At 34.5% G+C, this 12,671-nt stretch overlaps 1 protein-coding gene across 7 annotated transcripts in view; it reads right to left on the bottom strand.

Moving 5' to 3' along the window:
- PPP1R12A (protein phosphatase 1 regulatory subunit 12A) overlaps positions 1–12,671 on the bottom strand; it is a 178,717-nt gene that overhangs the window by 38,255 nt on the left and 127,791 nt on the right. For all 7 annotated transcript variants that reach the window (XM_020993442.2, XM_020993444.2, XM_020993443.2 and 4 more), the window contains 6 exons: positions 11,973–12,092; positions 10,574–10,741; positions 9,960–10,136; positions 5,079–5,169; positions 2,260–2,460; positions 1,945–2,116 (listed from right to left, as the gene is read on the bottom strand). In XM_020993442.2, coding sequence (XP_020849101.1) covers positions 1,945–2,116; positions 2,260–2,460; positions 5,079–5,169; positions 9,960–10,136; positions 10,574–10,741; positions 11,973–12,092 — 929 coding nt within the window. The remainder of the gene's footprint in view (positions 1–1,944; positions 2,117–2,259; positions 2,461–5,078; positions 5,170–9,959; positions 10,137–10,573; positions 10,742–11,972; positions 12,093–12,671) is intronic.

Raw genomic sequence — 12,671 nt, forward strand, 5'->3', positions numbered from 1 at the left:
AAACTATCTATCGTAGCTATGGATAGTGGAAGGGTTTATGAGCAAACAAGAGATAAATAGGTTCATGGGAGGTAAAATTTATAATTTTGAATACATAAAATTAAAGTTTTTACACAGACAAGACCAATGCAGCCAAAATTACAAGAAAAGCAGGAAACTGGGAAAAAATTTTGCAGCAAGATTCTCTGATAAAGATCTCATTTCTCTAACATATAGGGAACTGAGTCAAGTTTATAAGAATAAAAGACAATCCTTAATTGATAAACGGTCTGATTATTTTCAAAGGAAGAAATCAAAGCCATCAATAGTGATATGAAGAAATGTTCTAAATCACTAATAATTAGAAAAAATGCAAATTAAAACCATTCCACACCACACCCATCAGATTGGCTACCATGATAAATGCTGGAAGGGATGTGGGACCATCTACTTGATCTATACCTCAAAGAGATAAAAGGAAAAGAAAAAGGAAAAGGATCCACATGTACAAAAATATTTAGAGATCTTTTTATTCTGGTAAAGAACTGGGAACTGAGGGGATACCCATCGATTAGGGAATTGCTTGACAAGTTATGGTATGAATGTGAGAGAATACTACTGTGCTATAATAAATGATGTTACCATAAATGATTTTCAGAAAAATCTTGGATGATTCACATGAATTGATACAAAGTGAAGTGAGCAAGCAGACTAAGAGAATAATGCACAGAGTAACAGCAATATTGTAAAAATAATCAACTGTGAAGGACTTAGTAACCTTGATCAACACAAAAGCATACTCTAATTCCAAAGAACTCATAATGAAAAATTCTATCCACCTCCAGAGAGACAATGGATGAACTCAGGTATAAACTGAAGTATTATTTTCTCACTTTATTCTTCTTTCTTCTGTTGTATGATATGGCTAATATGGAAATATTTTTTGCATGATTTCACACGTATAATTGATATATTGCTTGCCTCCTCAGTGGGTGGGCAGTGGCTGAAGAGAGGGAGAGGATTTAGAACTCAAAATGTAGAACGTGGACAAGTGGACTATCAAGTTTCTTTTCATCAGAATGTTGAAAGCCAAAGCTGGCTGAACACCCTGAGGAGATACCACAGAAAGAATTCATAATTCAGGGATAAGTTAGAATAGATGATCTTTGTGGTCCCTTCTAAAACTGTACATACTTGTTCCCTCTTCACTTTCAAAGGTCTACAGAAAAGTGGTGTTTTTTTTAAATTTAGTATTTTATTCTTCCCCAATTACATGTAAAAATAATTAACATTTCTTTTTAAAACTTTGAGTTCCAAATTTTCTCCCTTCCTCCCTCCCCACACCACCTCATTGAGAAGACAAGTAATTTGATATAGGTTATATATGTGTAGTCATACAAAACATATTTTCATATTAGTCATGTTATGGAAGAAAACATTACCCCCCCCCCAGAAAAAAAAATCTCAAGAAAAATAAAGAAAGGAAAAAAAGCATGCTTCAATCTGTATTCAGATACCATCAGTTCTTTCTCTGGGGATAGCCAGTATTTTTCATCTTAAATCCTTCAGAGTTGTCTTGGGTCATTGTATTGCTGAGAATAGCTAAGTCATTCACAGCTGATCATCTTACAGTATCGCTATTACTTTGTACACAGTACATTTTACTTTGCATCAGCTCACGTTAAGTCTTTCGAGGTTTTTCTGAGAGCATCCTGCTCATCATTTCTTACAGCACAATAGCACTCCATTACAATGACATACTACAATTTGTTCAGCGATTCTATAATTGATGGGCATCCCCTCAATTTCCAATTCTTTTCTATCACAAAAGAACTGCTATGAATATTTTTGTACCAATAGGTTAAAAAGGTGGAATTCTCTGACCAGTAGTACTACTTATTTTCCCAAGGAGGTAATAATGAGTAACAAGAGGAAAAATATCCAAGTAAAGCAATGCATTCTTACCTCTTTCATTATCTTTTGTTAAACCTCTGGAATAAGCAGATGTTATACCTATGAGACTATTTGGCCTGTTTAATTGACTTGTAGTATAGAGAGAACTGCTGATGGTGGAAAGTGAAGATGATGATGGAGCAGTTGAACTTGAGGTTGACACTGGTCTATAACGCTGATAGGGCTATTGAACAGAAAATTTAAAAATATACATAAGCAATTATTATATTTCACTTTAAAGAAAGCTAATCATTGTTTCATTGTTATTATAAAAATCAATCAAAGTTCCCAATTAAAGCCTTTATTTCAAGAAAAATTACTCATCACCTCGTCATATGTCCTAGAGTATTTCTGCTTATATTCATCTTCTCTGGAAGTGTCTGACTCCTTTTTGTCTTCTTGCTTTTCTTTGTCTTGTTTTTCTTTTTCTTCTTTCTCTTTTTCTTCACTTTCTTGTTCTCTGGTTCGAGTAGATCGACTTCTTCCTATAGTTTTCTCAGCTTCCTGAAGATCAGTCAATGTCACTCCCTATAGGCAAAAAAGGCAAACTAAGTTGCAATATGCACATTCCATCCCATTGACAAAAGTGACTTCACAGACACACAAGTGTGTACACATGCTTACAGAAGCAGATCCCCAGAATAAAGTAACTGATGAGACAGTAGTGTGTATGGATTTAAAAAAAAAAGCAAAGACCATTTAGAACAGGCTTCGAAATTGAGAAAAAGTTTATCTTTCCAGTCATTCCTTCATTCAATGAACCAATCAAATACGAGCCCTGCTGTATGCCAAAGAGCTGGTGAGGTGCTGAGGGATACAAGTAAAACGTGGTTCCTATCCTGAAAAAATATATAACCTAATTCAGGAGAGGTGGCACATACACATTTACAAAACAAAAATAAAAACTAAGAATGAAACATGGTTCTATTTTGGTTCATTTCTCAATGTGGGCTGCATCTAAGACTACATGTTTTTGAAAGGAAATTGAGTCTGTGTTTAATATGTAGGTATACGTTTAAGATATAGTCATGTATGTGGAAGGAATCTGACTTGGCTGTAGCACAAGGCTCTTATGGGGCAGATAGGTAGAATGGCAGGTTGAGTCAGATTGGGAAGGGTCATATGTCTGATGACAAAAAAAAAAAGCGGCTATCAGTCCAACACTAGGAAAGGAAGGAGTGACTGGTGGAAGAATGTGGCTATTATAATAGCAAATTTATTTCAAAATGTTAAAAAAAAAAAAACCTTGGTCATGACAGTATAGTAAGGACACACAAATTCCTCCTCTCCTCTCCTCAGCCTAGCACCAAGATGTTCTCTAGGGATAAATGGGCAATGATGTCTTCTGAAAGAGAAGTATTTTCAAAGTGAATGATATTTCAAATTAATGGTAATGAAAACAATCCCTTTGATTATTTCTCTTTCACAGTATCATATGGATATTCAACTCTTTGCAACTGAGTCATTGTTAGAAATGTTATATTAATTCATTATTGATAGTAGTCTCATTTGCAGTAGGCCTGGATGTCTAGATGAGCGATTAAAAAAAAATCATACATTTATAGATAAAAGATATATACTCTAAAAATTCTATAGATGGAAAAATTATACAAGGCCCTAAGCCTGCCATACTTATTACTATTCATCTAGCAATTTTCAACTCCAGTTAAGTGCTCCTGAATAATGCATATCTAAACATCTTTTAAATACAGGGTCAGGCAAACTTCATAAAGTAATATTGCCAAGTTCCTGATCCTTTTCCTTTTAGCATTCCAGGAAAATTACTCGCAGCCTGTCCATAGAATCTCCCAGCAGGTGACAAGCACTGGTTTTTCCAAGTGGCAGGGAGGGACCTGCAGAAGTGATGACTGATCCGTACAGCACTGAATGACCAATCAACATTTCTGAAGTACCTACGTACTCTGGTATACTCTCCCCAAATGACATAATCCTACTCTCAAAGAGCTTACATTCTAGTGGCTTGTGTATGGCACTTGCATCACAGGTTCCTGATATCTGATTCAGAAAACAAGACTTGTTTTTATACTATATGGAAAATATTTTGTGAATTATGATTTGATCTCAATAATATGAAATATGTCTGAAAAAGAAAAATAAGCATTTTGATAGGACAATGCCAACAATCACTCTAATATTAGTACATATTAGCCTTTAATTTTTTTCCAATGTTGTCAAATTTTTATATGTAAGACTTCTAAAGATAAAGAAATCTTATGATGATGACGACTCCAAACTTCCATTTAAGAAGAGAGCTTAGCTCAGTCATCACGTCACTTCTCACTTGGCTATCCCCCACTCTGGGATATTTCTACCATGTGCCATGTGGAGATATCATATTACCTTCTGCTTCTTCACTCCCCACAGCCTCTGCCCTTTTAGCTTCCTTCTGTGTTGTCTTCCCTGATTAGATTGTGAGTTCAAGGGCAGGGACTGTCTTTTTTGATATTTGTATCCCTAGCATTAGTACATAGTATCTGCCACACAGCTGGCAGTTAAGAAATGTTTAGTGATTGACTGATGACTTATATAGCTCTTTCAGGCCTTTAATATCCCTTATCAACTTTTAATTCGTTTGAGCCTCACATTAACCCTATGAAGTCAAAACTGCAGGTATGATCCCTTCATCTTACAAATGAAGAAACTGAAGCTGGGGAAGATTAAGCAACTTGACCAGAGTCACATAAAGCAGGAAATGAAGCCAGGCCTTCATGATCTGAGCTCCAGAAGTCTATTCATTGTGCTAACATATTTACATCAATGAAATTAAAGTCAAATGAAAAGAATTCAGCATAAACATCATTGATCTTCTGCTTTATGTTTTTAAGTTCAATGTAAGAGGTAGGATGGTATAGTAGATCTAGTAGGAACAGCCTTGGAATGAGATTCCCATTCCATCTCTGACATATACTAGCCAGGTGACACTGGCAAATCACAATCTCTCAGTACCCCAGGGAATTTCCTAAAACTAATTTGTGGTTTCAAAGTGGCAGACAGTGCTTCAACTACCAGACTTCTCCACTTCAATGAAATTACAGGTGTGTTGTGTGTGTGTGTGTGTATCTCCTACTACCCTTTATCCCTGGGCCAAGTTCAATGTATTTGTATATTTAGTATATTAAGCATACCTGGGTTGATCTTCTAGACTGTCTTGCTTGCCTCGATCTTGCTTTTCTTTGGGATTCGGATTCTTCGTCCCTAACTGGAGTGAGGTATGATCTACAGTGGAAAATAAAAATCATTAGTCAGATATAGAACATATGTTAAAGGAAACATGGAATGTTATTGAGTGGGAATGAAATGTTTACTTTTTCATTAAAAAATGTTGCTGAGAAAATTCCTTAGAAATTTGTTGTATGTACTACAAAATGAGAAACTATGGTGTCAATCCATAACAACGTTAATTTTTGAATCACATTCCTTTTTGAATGTGAAAGCTAAAGCTTGTCACTTTTCTTTTCATGTTTCAGATACCATTCTGAAAGTTGGAGCGCAGTTCCACATTAGAACCAAATCTGTAGTCAATTATATTCTCTTGGGTTTTCCCTGCTTAATAATTTCTCTCTCCTCAAATTTTGAGGAAGACTTTGGTTCTGGTGAAGAAAGAAATATTTCATACACTAAAATCTGACTTAGTGAGAAAGTTCAGTAAATAGGACGCCATTTGATTCTTCGGTTAGCTGAGAAAATGTTTTTCAACTGTGGTGTTTCTACTTTAGGCAAACATAATGATAAAGTATGGATCTAGAAAGTTGAGAAAAGGCAACCTTCCTTTTTTCTTTGAAGAGGTGAAGGATGATGGGTGTGGAACACTGTGTATATTGTCAGTTAGGTGACTGTTCATTAGTATTACTGAACTACTCCCTACCTGCATACCATCTTCTTAATTTTATCTTTTCAAGAGATGGTTCACTAGGTGGGACATGGGAGAGGGATACATTAACAAATGAAGATGACATTAAAAAAATGAAAAAAAATGTTCACAAAGTAAATGTTCCTCATTATTTCCTACTTACTAAGATAGTACTTTTCTGCCACTGTAAGCAGAGAGCACAAGAAATCTTCTAAAACCATTTACCTCCACTCAGTCACCATGATTAAGAATCTTGTGGTGCTTAAGGGCCATCATTATGAATAACTTTTCAGCAATTTTCAGTTGATTAAGCACCGAACTACAAGTTCAGTGTCAAATACATTGTCTTAGTGCTGCCTGAACCAGATTAAAATGTAATTGGGAAATGTTTAATAAAAGATATTAGATTGTTATGGATTTTTTTACTTCTTAACTTTCTAAAACTAAACATTACTCCAGATTAAATCTGTGCTTATTGTATTTAGTAGGAGATGAAATTTTAGATGCACTGAAAAACATATTTTTCCTTAAAATCATATTCTACAGAATGTTTTCCCCAAAATTATATTACTCATCATCATCTAATATGTCTTTAATTTGAACAAAAAATGGCTAAATGAGATGTTTAATTAAAGAATGATGGAAATTCAAAGTTTTCATTATAAATGATCATTGCTCTAGTGAAAATTTTAAACATTTCCATGACACCACTCAACTATGAATATAATTTATGAGTCATATTTGTGTGTCATAAATACTTCTTCCTCAGTACAATTATATAATTTCTAATGAATTCATGAAAAAAAAATCTCATGAAAATCTTCTCTCCTTCCAAAAAAAATTCATATTGTGAGTCTAAATTCAAGAAACAGAATTTATTTTTGTTTTTTAAATAGCTTGTCTATACTAGGTATGATTTAAATAACAAAAAATAAATTTTGATTTGAAACATCGTGTCAAATGAGTGAACATAAACATGCTGAGTTTTAATGAGTAGATCAATTCTTTAAATTTGGTATACTCCACATTTCTTTCAGAATTAAGTCTGGTTCTTTTTGGACAAATAATGTGGTTGGAAAAGCCAAAGTGCTGAATCAACAATAATTTAAAATAATGTGGCTTCTGTGACCTGCACAAGGCCTCTCTTCCAACCCCCCTTCCCCCAGTCTATTCTACCAGTTATTTTAGGACCTGCACCTCAATGGTACAAGAGTCACTTAAATAGGAGACAAACCACAAATTCTTGAGCTAATCTGATAGAAGGGTTCAAGCTCCAGGACTACAAGTGGTTCTCCTGAGCTTCCAGTCTGGCCCTTAATGAAAGCAAGAAGGACAAAAAAACCCCATGACAAAAACCCAGAGACACTATAAAGGATGAGAATGGAAGAATACAGCTACTTCCATCACCAGTTTAGGTTCATGAGAGAGATCCACTGCAATAAAAACTCTAGAGAATTGCAGCCTTTTTGTACCCTATTAGTACTATTGGGCTTTACTGAAAAATTATAACAAAGAGAATGCATAGCAATGACGTGAGCAATTTCATGGCTTTAATCCTTGCAACAGTCACTAACCTTAATATGCTTAGCACGCTAAGACTTTTCTTTTTAAAGAACATTTTGTATTTAGCAAAGGAATTAATTTCAAATATAATACTAATTATAATTATAATATTAATTTCTAATATAAAAAGTTTTTTAGGCACTGGTGTTATTGAAATTTCCCTTTTGAAAAACTAATGAATTTATAAATATGACTGTCACTCAAATTATGCCTAAAAAAGGATAAAATTTACCTGTCCATTGCCTTTGCTATCTACCTACCTCAGTCTTATTCTATCCTAAATCTTGGACCACTATGGAAAAAAGGCAAGGGAACTCATGTGCAATGTTGGATTCTCAATCTTACACAAACCTGGTGATCTCATATCAACACATATGCAAAACCTAAAATATCAGTGAAAGTGACAATAAGAAATCTTTCTGAATTTCCTTGTTCTGGCATTAAGACAGGCCCTTTAAAAAACCATATTTATGTAAAAAAGTCAATGTTCAGTGAATTTTGCATAGATGAATAATACTGTGATTTAATTAAAAGACAAGCAAAAGATAACAGATAACAATGATTAAAAATAGCAAACATCTATTTCACATGGAACAAAACACAAGCATTAAAATTACTGCAGACATTATTAAAACAAAGTAAGCCACAAAATTTCTATAATGGAAACAAAAATTTTGACGCTTTTAAGAATTTGTTTTGTATTGTCAAACTAAGTGATATTTTAAAAAATCAGCAAATGCCATAAAAGGAGACTTTTCAAAAACAGTTCTATTTCTGTGCATATATAAATTTGGATCCTAAAAGAAGAAAAGGTTTTAAGTTGCAATATTTATGACTGACACCTTTAAAATTAGGCTTAGGGTTGAGGGTTTTGAAAGTCTAATTTCAACAACAAATTCTGTCATTTTAAAAACCTATATATAAGCTAAAAATTTAGCCAAATTTTCTGGTATTTTAAAAAGGCAAAATATATATCATCTGCCTTTAATTAATAAATATAAAAAACAAAATGTAGAAAATAAGGTTTTGGGTATGTTTCCTTGAATCTGCCCCTTTAAAGAGCACTAGAGTAGGCAAACCAGGGTTCTCTAACCAGGCTCTGGCATTAATGAGCTATGTGGCCTTGGGCAAGTTACCTATCCTCCATGGGTCTTAGTTTTTTCATGTTCTAATCTGCAAATTAAGTGATCAGATGATTTCTAAAATCTATCCCAGCTCTATAAGTCTATATCAAAACACATGCATCAATACACTAAGGAGTGTTGCTTTTCTCAGCTGAGAAGAATTCCTTCCACCAAAGTATATTCCCTTCAGGCTAAAACTTTTAAGTGCTAGGGAGTTGCATGAGACATACAGAAGTTAAGTGACATACTGATGAAGTAGTCACATAGCTAGTAGATGTCAGGGCTGGGACCTTAACAGAGAGGTCTTCCTGATTCCAACCAAGCCCAAAACTCTACATTATGTTACACTGTTGCACTTGATGGAAGTTGGGGTAGTGAGAAGAGGCTAAGGCAAGGGAATAATACTGTCAAATGCATTTAGGAATGGGAGGAAGGGGAAACCCTTTGTGTAATATGGACATATAAATGCAGGTATGCATGTTCATGTAAAATGAAATATTTGCCTATACAGAAATGGCCTTGTTTTATCCAAGTGATTTTAAAATGAATTTTTCTTATAAAAATTCTTTTTTCTTATCAACAGGGAAAAATGATGAAGAATAAAGAAACTAATTTTGGCAAATGGCAGCATACACTGAAATGTTAAATACTTTGTCCACTAAGAGTTCTCTCATTACTCAATATACTTGGTATGAAGGCAACCTTCCTGTGTTCTTAAAGGCTAAAATACTGTAATGCAAGTTTTAGGGTGATTGTGTATGCCATGTCTCTAAAGAGTACTGGCTAACAGGAGATAAACTAATTTATGGTTACAGCAACTCGTGGAATTAAATATTAAAGAGGTTGAGAACTATAGGTGAAGAGAATATTTCTATTGATGATATCACACATTTTGACACATTATTGCTGCTAATAATTTTAAAATTTCCAGAATCCTTCAGCTGCTGTATTGCTTTGGTTTCTTTTAGAATTTCCGTATACCTCTTATATTTTCTAACTCAAAGGGAAAAAAAAATTTCAATTAAAGAATTTAGAGCTAGATAATTCATTTAAAAAATTCTTTGTTCACCAATAAAAATAGCTTGAAACCATCTAAGAGAAATAGTTATATAATACATCACTACAGTAGACTCCTCTATATAGGTCTAACTTGCCTTAAGGACCAGTTAAAAAGGACCAGAGCCAAGATGAGAAGCCAGACATGACTCCTACTTTCAGTGATTTTCCTAGTGAACAGTGCTATTTCTCTGCCTCTAAATTACAAGAGTTAGATAGATCCTAATGGATTGACAGTTGTATCTGTTACAGTTTCTAGGGAAATGACACGTATTACTTCATTTATCCTAACAGAAAGATGGTCAACTAGATAAAATTTAAAAACGAAAAAACCAAGCCACCCCTTCCCCCCCTCACCCCCAAAACCACCTATCCCTGGGTATGCTCTCCCAACATTGGGTCCTTTTACACACCTGCGTCTCTCCCTGACCTCTGATGTTGAGGATACAGTGCCAGCAGTAGTTGTAGTCAAGGCTGTGGTAGAAGCGGCAGCATTTACAACAGTTGGTGCAACAGGAATGGTCACTGCCGTGGGAACACTGTCCTTGTCTTTTTCAGCACTATCCTCAGCCCACAAACGATGTGAGGTACTATAACATTATAAGCAGCAACACAAAAAGAGAAAAGGAAACAGCTAAACACCGAAAGCACTTGCTAAACAGCTGATAACATGTAACTCCAGGGATGGATTTTTTAAAAACACAAAGTGAGAAATCTCTCAGCTATGAACAATAAAGCTCACTAGGAGTAATCAGAATAAATTCACATTTAAGATTTTGATGAAAGAGTAGTTAATAATGACTAAATTTAATGTTTTATTTTTTCTTCACAGAGACATGCATAATTGCTACTTTAAGGCTGATGGATCTAAAGTTTTTGTACAACATTTTTTCTTTCTGTGAAGTAGCCAAATAAGTTTAACAGGGTAAATGAAAAAATCCACAGTCCCAGTACCTACTAAACAGAAATGCATGCACATACAAAAGCACACAGTAGACCTGAACACAAAACACAGCTGTACACTGACCTGCTTTGTGTGCCTGCTGGAGAGGAGCTGGTGGCAACCTTTGTGGTAGTGCTTGCACCTGAAAGCAGGCTTTTCTGGAGCCCAGTTGCAGAGGTAACTGTTGGTGCTGAAGTGGTACTTGGAACACTAGAATTAACCAAATCATCTTGTCTTCTACCAAAGGAACAACTGAAGGAGAGAGTCATATCTATATAGAGTGTGTTTGAATGCGGACACTAAAGTCACTGTCTACACTTTACACAAATTGGTGAGGCTTGGAATCATTAGAAACACTGAATTACTCCACACCCCAGCAGAGTTCCACCCACTACCTGCCAGAGTATATAGAGAGGCTCACTAATTTGAGAGTACAACATTTTATGAACAAGCACCATACTTAAACGTGTTTGCTCATTTAGCATACTTCTTAAAATGTCCATGGTACAATGGGCCTGAGCAGAGCACTCTGGTTTGTGTGCAACAGCCTAAGGAAACCTAGCCAGAGTCAGTCATTGTGAAGGTCTGAAGAAAACCATTTCTGAAACCCTAGACTGAGTCTTAAACCTTTAATGGGGCCTTTGAATGGATCCAAAATTCTAGGTGCTCCAGGGTCCTCTAAGAAGAACCACTGCACTTATTCTAGTCCACAACTATAAATAGTTTTGATTTGTGCCAGGAGTCCCAAAAGCAGACCAGTGAAACCTAAAGTCCAAATTTCACTCATAAACTGGGCCCACTGGGATAAAAACTAAAAACTGAAGCAGCATATAGTCATGCATTTTATATAAACTAGTATCTTCATGAAAAAATAAAACATAAAATGACTTCTTGTGAAGCTTTAAAATTTTTGTAAATTTTTCTTGTCACCTTTCATAGGAGAAAGGAAGCAAGCTTATGAAATAAGAATTAAGCAGTTTTGCTCCAACACTGCTGATAGTTAGAGAAGTCATACATTACCCTACATATTGCTTAACATTTTCTTTCCTCAGGCCAGTATGAATGCTACTAGAGCAGTCAATATCCTATTTTAGCATTCTAAGTTGGTTGCACAGGCTTGAGTTTTCACGCTAAGTAGAATTTGGGGATCAATTACTGGCTGGTTATCATTCTCATTTAGCTATTCCCATCAAATTATATGGAGTTCCAGTTCCACACGTTTATAACTGAATATATTTTCTATGGTGTGGTTAATGAATGCAATATAAATGATGGAGCCATTGCTGTGAACAAATATTTATCAATCATAGCCTGAAGGCTAAAAATATAAAAGCTAAGTTTCCCATAAACAATGAAAGAGGGTTTTTTTGAGGGGAAATATTTAATTCTAAATACTACAAATAAATATCTTTTGTTCAATAAAATATAAACTACCCCTAATACTTTTAAATATACACAATAAGGTTTTTAGTAATAATATTACCTTTTATGATAAGGTGGGCCGAGTGATGATAATCCTTCATTAATTGAGCTATTCTTCTTGATATCTTCTTCCCATTTTCTTCTTGTATACGAACCACTTGTTCGTAAGCTTGAAGAATCTCTGAAACGATCATATGGCAGACAAGAAAAATAAGTCAAGAAGCTCTGCACTAAAATGTAAACTGTAAAAATTTATTATCTGATCGAATGAAATTCTCAAGTTTTATACTTACCACTGAAAAATCAAAGAAAAGTAATATGAACGTATCAAAATTAAACTATGGACATAAAAATAACTATTAATCAAACAGAGATGTTGTGAAGTAGTAAACAAGACAGACAAGATAGAACCTCGGGTACATATGGTGTACACTACATTCTGAGATGCTGTAAATTCTGCTCTGGCAGACTGTAAAGTGAAGCTTTATCACATAATGATTATGCAAAAGGTATTTCAAATGGTATAGCTTCTCAAATATTAATAATGAATATTTCATCAATACTTTACATTGTAAAAATGCAGAAGTCCTGGTTAGCAGACACTTCTGGTTGGCAGTTAAAATAACCTTTTATTAACTGAAAATCTTAGACATATTATGAAAATTTTAATTATTTTCCTGAATATCAGACTCGAGAAAATGCAAAATTAGAAGCTATGTTATGCAAGTGAGAATGTGTACAATGTATAACTGGACTAATG

The sequence above is a fragment of the Phascolarctos cinereus genome, unplaced genomic scaffold (genome assembly GCF_003287225.1).
Source record: "Phascolarctos cinereus isolate Bilbo 61053 unplaced genomic scaffold, phaCin_HiC Scaffold_1;HRSCAF=81, whole genome shotgun sequence".
Lineage (NCBI taxonomy): Eukaryota > Metazoa > Chordata > Mammalia > Diprotodontia > Phascolarctidae > Phascolarctos > Phascolarctos cinereus.